The sequence below is a fragment of the Calonectris borealis genome, chromosome 3, assembly GCF_964195595.1.
Source record: "Calonectris borealis chromosome 3, bCalBor7.hap1.2, whole genome shotgun sequence".
NCBI lineage: Eukaryota > Metazoa > Chordata > Aves > Procellariiformes > Procellariidae > Calonectris > Calonectris borealis.
This window is the reverse complement of record NC_134314.1, coordinates 121,385,952-121,399,308: the sequence shown is the minus strand read 5'-3', so window position 1 is coordinate 121,399,308 and position 13,357 is coordinate 121,385,952. Positions and strand designations below refer to the sequence as shown.

At 36.8% G+C, this 13,357-nt stretch overlaps 1 protein-coding gene across 5 annotated transcripts in view; it reads right to left on the bottom strand.

Moving 5' to 3' along the window:
* The window catches only part of ESF1 (ESF1 nucleolar pre-rRNA processing protein), a 40,206-nt gene that overhangs the window by 25,121 nt on the left and 1,728 nt on the right, over positions 1-13,357 (bottom strand). For 3 of the 5 annotated variants that reach the window (XR_012673245.1, XM_075147703.1, XM_075147700.1), the window contains exons 3-8: positions 12,516-12,904; positions 11,648-11,761; positions 10,743-10,843; positions 9,032-9,184; positions 7,419-7,536; positions 6,299-6,437 (exon numbers count right to left, since the gene is read on the bottom strand). Coding sequence is in view for 4 of the 5 variants with exons in the window: in XM_075147703.1 (XP_075003804.1) it covers positions 6,299-6,437; positions 7,419-7,536; positions 9,032-9,184; positions 10,743-10,843; positions 11,648-11,761; positions 12,516-12,904 (1,014 nt within the window). In the remaining variant the exon portion in view is untranslated. The remainder of the gene's footprint in view (positions 1-6,298; positions 6,438-7,418; positions 7,537-9,031; positions 9,185-10,742; positions 10,844-11,647; positions 11,762-12,515; positions 12,905-13,357) is intronic. The other 2 variants (XM_075147702.1, XM_075147701.1) reach the window with 2 other exon arrangements.

The following is a 13,357-nucleotide window of genomic DNA, read 5'->3' as shown; positions in this document are numbered from 1 at the left end:
TAGAAAGGCAGACCGCAGTTGCAAGTTAACACAGAGTAACCTCTGTCTTTGGCTAAAACTTAGGTGTGACACTGTTGTTCTCTTCCACATCCCATCACCGCAAGAAGCTGGTTGTTGGCTGGGAGCAGAAATCTTTACTGTTCAGTTAACGGCAGCTGCTTTTCCACTTTCCTCGTCGGTAGCTGGGGTCTCCTAAAAGGAAAGCATCTGCTCACGCAGCAAGCGAAAGGCATTGGGTTTTGAAGACTGAGAAGAAAAATAAGCCATTTTGTTGTTTCTTCTTCCTGGTATCACGAGAAATGAGAAGTAAAGCTATACTGGATAGGACCTGGATAAGTAAGGGCTACTGATTTGTATTTATGACTGGTTTTGCTAATTTTGCTAGGACAAATTGAAGTGGCAATGCATACTGTCATACTTTCTCATTCAGATAAAACATGCATTTCTTTTGTCAGATGTTCAACATCGCCTTCAAAAACCCCTTAAGAGCCTTTTCATTCTGTAAGCAAATAAAGAACACTTGACAACAGCTGCAAGAAAGGAAAATGAGCTGAATATGTTCTCAAAGTTTGTTCAGAGTTCAAATACCCTTGTCACTAGCTTTCAAGTATCACGCTGTATTGCACAACATGAGGAACCACTTTCTGATGGATATTAAGGCAGTAATGCTTTCTGCCAATAGCTTGTTCAAAGATTTTTTGAACAAAACACAAACAAAACAAAAAGTTCTGGTACATTAACAGCTGCACTGCAAAAGAAATACAATTAAGAGAAAAAAGCTTAACCTGTGAAGGAAGAAAATGCAAAAGCAGATGAAATTTAGAGTATAAAATACAAGTATATTCTTCATTTTTTTAAAAGGAGAGTAGTAACAGAAGTGCTAAAAGAACTAAGAAGAAAAAAGTTAAAATCCCGAGGCAGGTCAGAAACATTCCAATACAATAGTTTGTAGGGTTTGTTTGTTTTTAAATGCTGTAATTCTTCAAAAATATAAACAAATGCAGAGGCTTGATATATTAAATTGTTGATTGGCAGCTATGTTTGCTGAGATCACATTCTTGTAATCACAGCGTTCTGAAGAGATAGCATTCTTAGTTTAGTAAGATTATCTTGCAGTGGCTGAGATGATTCCTTTTTTCTGTGTTTTTTTTTAACTCAGCCTTACAAACTAAAGAGAGTAGAAAAATCATAGCAGACACAACATTTGACAAAAGGTCTGCTGCAAAGCTGAGTTTCTTTTAAAGATGGAAAGATAAAATTCCCCCTCATGATGTAATGGCACACCAGAAAATTCAGCTAGTGACTTGGACGCTGATGGCCATACCATAAAAATACACGAACTGTCTCAATACTATCCAGGGTAGTTACTCAAATTCAGACAGACACAAAAAAAGCCTACAATGCATGTAGACCCGCAGAATGAAAAATTAAAAGCTCTACACTCCAGCATTCAAGAAGCAAGTCTGAGGTAGAGGTTATTGCACTGTACTACAGCATGATATGACAAATAAAATGTGTTGACCTCAGTCTTGAGCCAGAAAATAGCGACGAACAAAGAAAAACTTTGAGTTTTAACCCTGCTTTCCCACATTCTCAGCACTCTGAACAAGAAGTTGTGCAAATCCCATTAATTCATCCAAATGATAATAAAAAAGGAAAAATTTAGAATTCAAGGTAATCAAAACAAGCTTATTCAAAGCATATCACAGTAGACATCTTTTTGTAAAATATTTTTCAGGCAGAAAACAGATACTGGAGGAAGAGAATGTGAACAGATAACAATACATTAATGGTAAGCATTACATTCTGGCTTTTTTAGTTTTTGTATTTTTTTCAGGTCAGGGTAGTCTAACCGCTTCAGTGGTGTGCGCTGGATGCAGTTTTTAAAGCTCACTTTGCAAACCAGGTGACTGTGGCTGCTGCAGCCTTTAAGCACCTGGCTGCGCATGAGAGGTGACGGGGCATTCCTAGAACCACGCTTCTGAGCCAGCCAGATGTAAGCCAAGATGCACACGCTTGCAATCAGAGCTGGCTCCTGTCTACTCATTTCCGAGTAGGGACACACTGGCCTGCAAAAGTACACACAAACACGTTCTTCAATTCTAAGTTATTGGACACCTTCAACAGCTGGTATGAACTTTTGAGAAGGAAAGCTGAGACGACCCTTGTTCCTGGCCTTCCAAGCACTTTTTTTTTTTAAATTAAAAAACAAACCCAACACAAAAAAGTATCCAACACCTGCATCAGTTATATCAAGCTTCTGATGCTTCACAGAAAGAAAATAACCGGGTTGTGGTATTTCTATTCTGTCCCATGAAATTCCATCCAGGCTTGGCTAAATCATAAACTGCTAACTCCTCTTGCTAGCTTGTTTCCTTAGGAAATATTTTAGCGATATGCCAAAACTAACCCAACAGAAATATCCTAAAAACTCAGATCCTTGTTACTGTCACAGCAGCAGTAATGCCTAAGAGTGTGCAAAGCAGCTATACAGGAATAAGGGACAAAAGCTAACCCAAATAATATCCTGTTCAACGCATTTTATAAACACCCACTGGATTCAGGGACAATATTAAATCATAGCATGTTCTACGTCTGTCACCTTCCAGTTCTTAGCCTTCCATAATAGTTCTAGCAAATATAAACACATACGAATACTGTTCATTCTTAAAACAACAAGGAGGACGGTACTGTCATGTGATAAAATGTTAAAGATGCATTTAAATTTATATATGTAATCAGAGTTATTGCGCCAAATAGATTTCAAAATTGTAAAAAGATTTAATAAACGGTTTGATTTTATTTAACATTAATCACTAAAAATAAGATTAGCAGCATTATTAAAAAAAGTAAAACTCCACCCAGCAACTCCACCTTCCCAACAACTACATTTTCTTTCTCTGCACTTGTGCACCTCCAGCATTGATGCAGCAGCACAAAACAAAACTTCTACTGTCTTTGTAGAGTCTTGTATTTGGAAGCCCAATACTGTAAGAGATCGTGCCCCTTGCTCAGAGTCCTACTGCGGAGAGCAGGGCTCTACACAGAGTTCCCTACAAGCCTATCAGTGTTCAAGAAGTGTTTGGACAACTCTTAGATATACAGTTTAACTTTTACATTGCCCTGCGTGAAGTCAGGACTTAGACTTGATGATGCTTGTGGATCCCTTCCGACTCAGGGTATTCCATGACTATAACGTCAGGAACAGCTAATTAAAAATACACTGATAAAAGTATTTTGTTATATAGTCTTTTCAGGTATTCTGTGTGGCTGCGCAAAGCAGAACAGCAGAAAAGATGTTGCTCTTGCAAAGATAAAAAAAAACAGAACAAAAGCTTAGGCATAAAAACCATAATGCTTCATTTGAAGCATCATTTAAAACACCAGACACTAAATCACTGGTGCTCATGGTCATAGGAATTATGGGTTGGATTTGATGCACACCAAACACTTCCTCACTGGAACAAATGCATCCAACTTACAGAAAATTCAGAAGCAATGTAAAGGAGATACTTTATGCTATGAACCACGACATACCAGGTCACTGAAATACTTGACATTACAGAACTGTTGTATAATGGTAATACTAACATTCATGACGCACATATTTTAAGTTGAAAAATTCCATAAAAAAACAGATTAGAACAGGCCAAGAAAAACCCGTTTATAAATAAAACATTTTAATAAGTTTAAAAAAAAAAGAATAAAAGTCCAGGACATTTTTTTCCTTCTTATCACACTCCTACATTTCCATTCAAGCAGCTGACATTGATTTTTCCCATTTGTGCATAGCACCACATAATTCTGCTGGATGGAATCCTGCTTTGTATCACATAACTGAATGGATAAAAAAATCAGGAACACGTTAAAGACATGGCAACATAATTCCTCTATTAATAACTTACTTTTCAAAACATCATTAGAATCTAGACATTTCCGGGTTTAAAATTTATTAGTGTGGTAAGATTAGTTAAGGTTAATTTCTTTTCCTTCCCAGCAACAGAAGTTTACTTTTCAAAATTTCTGAAGTGTTGCTCACTTATAGATGTTCGCTTTCATCACCACCCTATTACAGATGCTATTCTTTAACAGAGGTAGTCTTGTACATAATAGGAAGAAGGAAATGCTTTCCTCTGCATCTACGGCTCCCGTTTAGATACTTTACTAAGCATTACTAGAGAAACTAAAGCTCACGAGGTGCAGTTTGTAAGTGAGTTTTTATGTAAGATGAGAAACAAATGGACATTAACCCTACCAAGATATTGCCAAGCCGAGGTTGCTGCCAGAAGATTTCCCAACTCTATAACCAGAAAAATCTGTAATGTTCTTTTGCACGCTCCAAACTAATCTCTGATTGCAACAACCTGCTTTAATGCAGTATAAATCAATTTTAACATCTGTTTGAAAGACCTGATTAAGGCTTAATGACATTTTCTTTGCCTTGTAATTTAGACTATATATATATCATTAAGAACAGACTGAATTTTAGAGTGAAAACAAGCAAGGTAATTCAGGAATTTACATGTTGGTTCACCATACACAGAAGATTTATGTACCTTATGAAGTTAGATGACATTCTCTTTATATTCTTAAGAAGTTATGTGAATCAGAAAGCATTTGAAAGATGTAAATATGTTCTGCTGCTTACCTTTCCCCTCGCTATAGAAGACCTACAGCTTAGGAGTACCATAAGGCCCATAGCACAGCTTTTCTCCACTGCCATTCACGCTCCCCTGGTTACCCAAGAAGAACTACTGCTGGAGTGAAGAAGCTCTGCACAATCTACATCGCCCTCAGGACCTTCTAAGGTCTGGAGTGCATTCGACACCCTGTCTAGGCCGTTCCAACAAGCACAGTCTTAGGGCAGCTTCTTCTGTATCTCCTTGCCCTGCAGAGACTTTAGTATGTGTATAGAGCACCGTGAAGAGGACAAAACACTTTATTAACCTATAAATAGGTTTCTGCAGTAAGCATTGTACCTAATTCATTTAGTCATTAACCACATCACATTTCAAACGAGGACTTTTTCTCTGAAAAGGAAGCATCTCCAGTTCTACTGAAAATAATTTTATCTCAGAAATGAAAAGATTAAAGTAGGTATTGCCAAACTTGACAAAGAAATGTTAAGGTACCCTGAAAAAAAGATAGAGAAAGGTAGGAGGGGGGAAAAAAAAAAAAGAAGGGAAGAAAATGATTTTACACTCGGAGGTGCAAGCTCCTATTCAGAAAGCAGCTATTCAGGGGCTCAAACATTAGGAAAACTCTTAATCACCTACCATTTGGTAATTTTTGATCAGTGGTACTCAGACTTCACAGAAAGGCAGCAGATCTTCATTCAACATTGAATGAACAGAATAGCTACCGCATTCTCTACATAAATCATTCAAATATATGATGAAAAGCAACTTTTAACAGATTTATCATATCAGCAGTAAAGAAAATAGGCCATGATTTAGATGACCTGTGATCTTGGTACTTGAAATCACTCGAATTATAATCATTATACTTGGCTTAATCAAACATTAATTACACCAGGTAAAGAGATTTTGCAGTACAGAAATGAAAACTAGAAATCTCTTTTAAAGCTAGGGTGATAATACTTAAGTCAAACTCTCACTAATGAATCTTTTAAGTAAGCTGTAACTCCAAATTCAGCTAACGTACTTTGTCTTCGAAAAGAGTGTAGTAATTTTGGGGTCATACTAGTCATATTATTTATTTGGAGAATCAGAACCAGGTTTGCATAATGAATCTCAACTGTGGCTTTAGAGATACCATTTTAAAAACTTGTACGTGTGTGTACTTATCATGTATAAAGTACACTGGAAAAGTATATTTAACTCAAACAAACAAAAAAAAGGAATAAAGAAAAAAGGAATGTCAAGTTCCAGTAAATTTAAAGAACTACAGCTTCCACGTTAACATGCCTAACTTATGAATCTTTTCAAGAAAATTTTTGGCATCTGTCAATGTTCTGTCACCAATCCATTTATTTCCTAATTGAAAAGAGCGAATGAAAAATACCAACGTGCTCACCACCAATTTCCCTCCACCTTTAGGTCACACACACAAAAAGTAAGTATATGCCACTTTCGGAGATGTTTAGCTCTGGAGGAAAGGTAGGTTATTTTCACAGTAGAACCTGACCACAGCTTTTATACAACAAGCATAATATTGTCCCTGTAAAAGACAATATTCAAAGCATTTTCTAAAGATATGGGACTTACATATTTAAATAACTTGCGTTCAAAACACTGCAGCTAATGACTTTGTGGACAGCATTTATTCACGTAAGTACCTTGCTGCTGTTCTTCCTCTTCTTCACTAGACGAAGCCAAATAAGCTTGAAAATCCATGTCAAGAAGTTCCTCTTTTTTAAAAGTTCTGCTAAGTGACATTACTCGTTCATGATCTGTCTCATCCCATGTGATATCTACCTGAAAAATAAGAATGCCACTCGTAGAAGCTGAAACACTAAAATCAAACATTGTAACTCTGTCTTTTTAGGAAAAACTGATACCTTCCATTTAAGAAGCAATGTAAACCTGTCCCTAATGTTCTCTATAACAATTAGCTATAATAACCATTTACTAAAACAAATTTAATTACAACTTTTTGGAATTTGTTCTACAATGAGTTTCAAGGAGTTTTAACTACATGAAAGAATGAAGAAATCTCCTCATGCACTGAAGGGTTCTGTAACAGCAGGTCACACAACACGAAATCTCTGTAAGCCAAATTTCCTTTGTGGCAACAGATAGTGGTGTTGAAGTAGCCACCAACTCCTCTCCTCTCCTATTCCAGCAGCAATTCATTCCTGGAATCACGCATTGATTGCAATGGGGACAATGAAAGAGTTTGCGAAACTTCACCCTCAACGAGAAGGTAAAACAGATCTGACTGAAAAATGATTCAGCAGAAATTACTTATTTCTCAACTAATCACTTCTCCAATCTGGTTCACTTCATGGCCAGATGGAAGTTTTGGCTGTCACATAAGACAGAGTAGGATTGAATAGCTACAAGGATGAGAAGCAACTGTTTAAGCCTGGCACTACCACCAAAAAGGCTCTTACTGAGCTACACACAAATACCCATTTTAGGCAAATTAGAAGATTTAACTGCGACTAACAAAGTAATTCCATGTGCAACTTGTAACAGAGGTATAATGAGGTCAAAATGTAGTATTTAATTTGTAACAAAGAAGCTGAATCTCTCTTAAAATCCAAAACTCAAGCTTGTTTATGGGATTCCAACTTGTGGCTCCATAACATGCTTACATCTTTTAGTATGTTTGATGTCTTTATTTTGAAATGGTGAAGATAATCAGTAATCTTTTCCCCACTACTTATATACTTTATAAGCTGACAATAAAACGAAACAAATTAGAAAAACATTACAAAAACATTGTAAAGATACCTTTGATGTTCCCATAGCAGCAGCAGATGTGAAGTACTTTGGCTTATATACAGCTACGTTCACTTCTGAGGCTACATCTTTTGGCTTATCATCAAATGTAACGTTATCTGGAATAAATCTTAATGGCAAATAAAACATGTTATTATTCAAATACACTGGGAAATTTCATAGTATAAATAGACTAAGCTTTTCCTGAGTATGGTACATCAGCACAAAAGAATTTGCTAAAGTAAAAACTTGGTAAGCCTGAAAAGGAAACAAAAGAAAGGGACAAGTAAGACTCCACATATGTAAGATTAACTGTCTGGCTTCTGCACAGCTATTCCACAGGTTTTCAGTGTATAAAACCACCATGTTGGGGAAGTAAACAGCTAAACAACTTTCAGTCTGGTATTAGCAGGGCAGGGGTGGGTTTTTGGGCATTTTTGTTTGTTTTAAGAATCATCTTTTCAGGAAGCTCAGTATTAAAAATTCAAAAGAAAAAAGTGAATAAAATAGAATTTGGAAATAGATAAATAAAAAAATTCAAAACATTTTAGGAAAGCCTGGTACATCTTTGACATTACAATCAGTAGGAAAAAAAAAAATGTTAAAAAGACCGAAGTCATGTGTAACAATGGAAGAAGTTAGATAAAACACCAACCCTTTGTACACTACATGAGAAATTATTTGGGTGGTTTTTTTTTTTTTTATATCATTGCAAATGTGATCTGATGAATACTATTCAACATTAAAGTTTAACAAAGTAGAAGATTAGGAAAAGCACTGGAGAATTTTAAACAGCTGCGTCTGTTGTAAAACATTATCTTTCCGTGTTTAAAAGCATGAAAAGTTACATGTTCATTTGGCAGAGATCATCTTCTCCAAACTGGTTCAAAGCAAATGAACTAAGTTCCTCTAGAAAATGATTCAAAGCAAAAAACTTATCTTTCACTGACTTCCAAGAGTGCCCATAACACAGGCCCCAGCAGACAAAGCCAGCTTCTCTCAAAACTTATTATGATTTAGTAACTCCTCTTCTGCTCAGACTAGAAGGCTTTTTCGTAACAAAAGGAAATACTAACAATAAAGCACAACTATAATTTAAGATTCTTTCTTTCCCCAAACGTGACTTTTGAAATATTGGAGCTTCCAGCTCATTCATAGAGGCTAGCATAGTAATCTATTGCAGCTTCATGACAACACCAGCAATATTCTTGCCCTGTGGTAAGCAATCCTGAAAAAGAGCCACTTCTGGACCCTTGGGGAAAGAAAAGAAAAAAAGAAAAAAAAAAAGGCAACAGTATGTCGTTTTGTTTTCTAAATTCCACCACTTTACTTAATTGTAGCAAAAGGTTGAAGATGCAACCAGAATATTTTACCTGACTTCTCTGAGAATAATCTCTCTATGCAGAGATCCTCTCAAATTTCCCATATTCCAGTAAAAATGCTCAAAAAGAAGAAAAAAGAATCAAAGAGAAACCTAACAACTCACTGGATGCCTAATTTATTTACATATATCATTTTGGTTACAGAATAAAGAGAATATAGTTCACTCCAAATTATTTTAAACTGGCTTTAATTCTCCCTCCCCTCCCTGGCCCAACATGTAAAAGAGTTACCACTGGAGTTACCTCAGGTCTATAAAAGAACAGCTACTTTCAAATTCCAGTCCGTCGCATTCCTCATATATTTTATTGGCTGTTTCAGGAGAATCACATTCTACAACTGCATAGAAGTATTTCAGTCGCTTAAATTGATACTCCCGCAGTTTTTCCCTATAAAACCTGCAAAAGTGGAAAACACCACAATCAAGTGAGCTGGCTTTAACAGCTTTTCATTTGCAAAATATTTTAATTCAACTCATTAAAAATATGCACCATTCAAACATTCTCCTAATCTTATAGTAAGATTAGATGTTAAACAGCATGAAGTTTCACCAGTACCTATTCAATTTCACTCAAGTAAAAAAGACTAATTCACACAGTTTTATTAAGCGTACACTTTCTGTATCTGACTCTGCTTCCCACAGGCACTGTAAGGTTAGAGTCTTGTGCAGGGCATAGAGTAGCATCTCTGTATGCCTCTGTGCAGGCCACAGAAAGAAGCATTTAATAGTTCCTATCAAGTTGTTTGCAATTATCCTGGCTCTTAACAAGATTGGTGAAAAGGATGTTCATACATAAGGGTACACGTTAAGAACGTAAGAGAAGCTGGGAGACTGTACGGATAGGATTCCAGATCCTCATGCTAGAGAGAGGCAGTGTAGCAGCGGTAAGTAAGAAAGCGGTATGGGCGAGGAAAGGAATCAGGATACTAACTTGGGTAGCACAGGCGGTGGTGGTGTCATAGAAGATGACATCAAAAGAAAAAGAAAAGCAGAAAAGAGATTGAGAAGTGGATGAATTGGTGGAAGGATGCAGGAGAGAGATCGCAGGGCTGAGGTCCTGTCCCGTGAATTTGAAGGGTACATGCGCAGGTATCACCGAGGCACCTCTGGGATATCTGGATTTCTGTTTGTTGTATTCCAGATGCTCTAGAGCCCTCTGAGCAGTAGATGCAATGCTTCAGGACGCACCTTGGTGCACACAGTGAAGCTGACTTTGGAATGCGCTGTGAGTGCATCATACACTTCCGGGATGCACTAGAGACTTTCTTCAAAGGGATCTGCACTTATTTTAGAAGCATCCAGATTTTCCAAATATAGGGCAGTCCAGTGGGATGTATTATACAAAAGTGGCCCCAGTCAGGCTGCCAAACATCTGGAAATTCTAGAAAAATATAAAAGCAAAACCTCTCCAGTTCCATACAGAAAAGACTTTCAAGCAGAACAAAAGGAAAAAAAAAAAGACATGCCTGAAGAAGCCTGGACAATGGTAGGCCTGATGGGCTCAGCTAGTAAGCCAGGGCTGCTGCTGGTGGGGCATTCAAGAAATCTCAATCTGGGAATTCGTGGCCTAAGTTAAGGTCCCTGTTGATTACGCAGATAAAAATTTTGAGAGTAAGCAACAAAGGGAGTGTACTGCATGAATGGCGGTTTGTAGAGGAGAAATGCTATGTTAAGCTCTCCACACATTTGTTCTATTTATTATTCCAATGAGCTACATAATAAAAATTTTGAACTCACTTATCAACAAACAATTCTTCTCAAGTTTCATCATAATGCATTTATTCAATGCATTGACAATGAACCAGGGCCAGCTGTAAAACATCCCTTAAAAAAGCTATAAAATTAAGGCATCCACAGGAGACTTTCACATATGAACTTTTGGAAACAGGAGTTGATCGGGATTTTCACTGAGAATTAGACGTATTATATCTCTTATTTGAAGATAAAGTTAATACCTGTCATTCTCTGTGGTATTCTCTGGAAGATCAAATAGTTCCAAAGGTCCTTTTTTTTCTTCCTCTTTTAATCTTTCTTTTCCAAACTCCGAAGGATAAATCTACAAATAGAACAACACAAAAGTAAATTTTTAACTGTAGCGGCATAATGTACACCAACTAAGAAAAAATATCTGACCAAGCCTTTTAGACTTTATGTTTTTTATCTAAAATCAGTAAAGGGATCAATTCCATAAACTTTAATACCCTCTTAATTTTAATTTACAGAAAAGACAGTAGAATAAACAAACTGCCTCTTAGGAAGGAGAATATTTTGAGACAGATGAAGAACAACAGGAACCCTGACTTCGTTCATTTCACTGTGACCCTTTTCAGAAAGGGGTATTTGACTAACATTTCTCGGAAAGCTGGAGGCAGACACTAAAAATGGAAAAATATAACTTAACTGATCAGAATTCAACCAGTTTTTTAATAACTCGAAAGCGGTAAAAAACAAGAAGTGTTGTGCAATGGTAAAAGGGGTTGGAAGGCATTTAGAAATAGCCCGGTTTAAGGTTGGGTTATCTACCATAAAGACCACTGAAAATTAAACTAGCTAAGAAAATGTAGTCTCCCCCTACTATGAGAACTTCGCTATTAGGCTCAGAAAAACAGCACTTAAAGCCAACCTCATAAACACAAGACGTTAACAGCTTCGGGATCTAACTCTACCAAATACATGCCCATGTTTATTTCTAACACAGCAAGTTAAATTGCAACACCGTTTCTGTTATCATGTTAATATCTCTTTTGGTTCTCCACAGAACTGTCTTACCTGTCTTTGTTCTTATCTTGTAGTCTTTTTTTTTTTTTTTTTTTAAAAAAAACAGTAAAAGCCAGTACCCTTTTTAGAAATCAGGTCTTACCTTAACAGAAAATATCGCTCCTCCTTTGGGCGTGAAAGAATTAAATAGAGCCAGCAAATCCTTAGCCTTCAACCTATCCCAATCCATATTACAAACTGCCAATCTACTTGTAATCTGAACAGAGAGGAAAAAAAAAAGGGACATAAAGTTCATAGGTTTAATTCCTGACTGCTATGGGGAATACACAATTCTCTAGCAGCTATCCTTGGGAAAAATCAAAGTCAGCAACAAACTCTGCTGAAAAAGTAATAGAAGCATTTTCCTCAAGAGTTTGTATCACTTAAACTCGCAAAGGTCAGAAGCAGCAAGCACCGGAGCAGATAAAAAGGACATATATAGTGAAGCACCACAGAATGGACTGCACCAACCACAGATTTAGGACTGCAGTTACAACATCAGCACTTAGGATTTTGTTATCATCATATGGTGAGTCACAATAGCAACTAGTATCACAGTATTATAACAGCACTAGAGTACTGTGGTTTCTTATACACAAATTGTGCTCAGTTTTAAAGTCCTACTTCATTATCTAATGATTTCAAATCCAGTAGTGAACAAAAGCAGTACTATTTAAATTCTGGAATTTCTGAAAAGCTCGATTCTGTTTGTTCTTTCACTTATAGATAGCTTATCTATCTATAGGTAAGCCTCTGCTTAGAGGCAAGGGGAGACACGAGTGAAAACTCCAAGTCTCTCAATTCTCAGCCAATTTCATCATCACTTGCATTCTGTAACTAAAAGGCTGAAAAACCTGTATGAAAAATACTTTCACAAACTGTTTCACAGATGAAGGTCCATAATTAACTCATAACAGCGTACATTTCTGAGTTTGTCATGTAGCAACTTTTCACGTGCAAAGTATTGTTACCTCATCTCCACGAGGGGCATCTTTATCTAGCTCGCGCCATGAATGCTCTATCTCTGGCTCCTTTGGAAATAGGTCATTTAAATCCTCATCATCATCTGAGCTCGTTTCAATGTTCCCTATGCCTCTAGCTAGATCAGGCCCACTATCACTTTCTTCATCCTCTTCTGAATCACTGTCGTCTTCGCCTGTTTCCTCATCATCTTCTGGCTCCTCTTCCTCGCCTGTTTCCCCATCATCTTCTGGCTCCTCTTCCTCACCTGTTTCCCTATCATCTTCTGGCTCCTCTTCTTCCGATTCTGCATACTCAAAAGCATCACTTGCAGAAATTTCTTCCTCTAATTGGCTTTTACTAATGTCACTTTGATCACAGGTGTCTGTGCATACAGTCACTGAAAGATAAACATTAGATATCTATTTTTATGTTGGAATTATATATGATCCTCTACAAAGAGGAAAAAACCTCAGGTTTTCTTCATACAGATTTACAGAACCCTGAAATGTGTAACAGTGCAGGAACAAATTACATCAGGGAAGTGCAAACAACATAAATCATCAGTATCGCCTCTTCAGCTTGTCTAATCTAATCTAATTTAATCGCTCTTTAGGCCCACAATTGTATTATCAATCTCAAACTCTAATGAAATATTACTCTGTTATCCTATTTATATGAATCAACAGGTAGAAATCAGATTTCAATAATGTAGGCTATACGCGTGCACAAACAATATAAAGAAATTTTTCTTCAAGTCACCTGTTCTCTCTAATGCCCTCTAATATTAATGGCTTGATACCGCCATCCTTACGCTTTCAGTCCACAAGCGTTGATATGCTGAAGCCTTCAT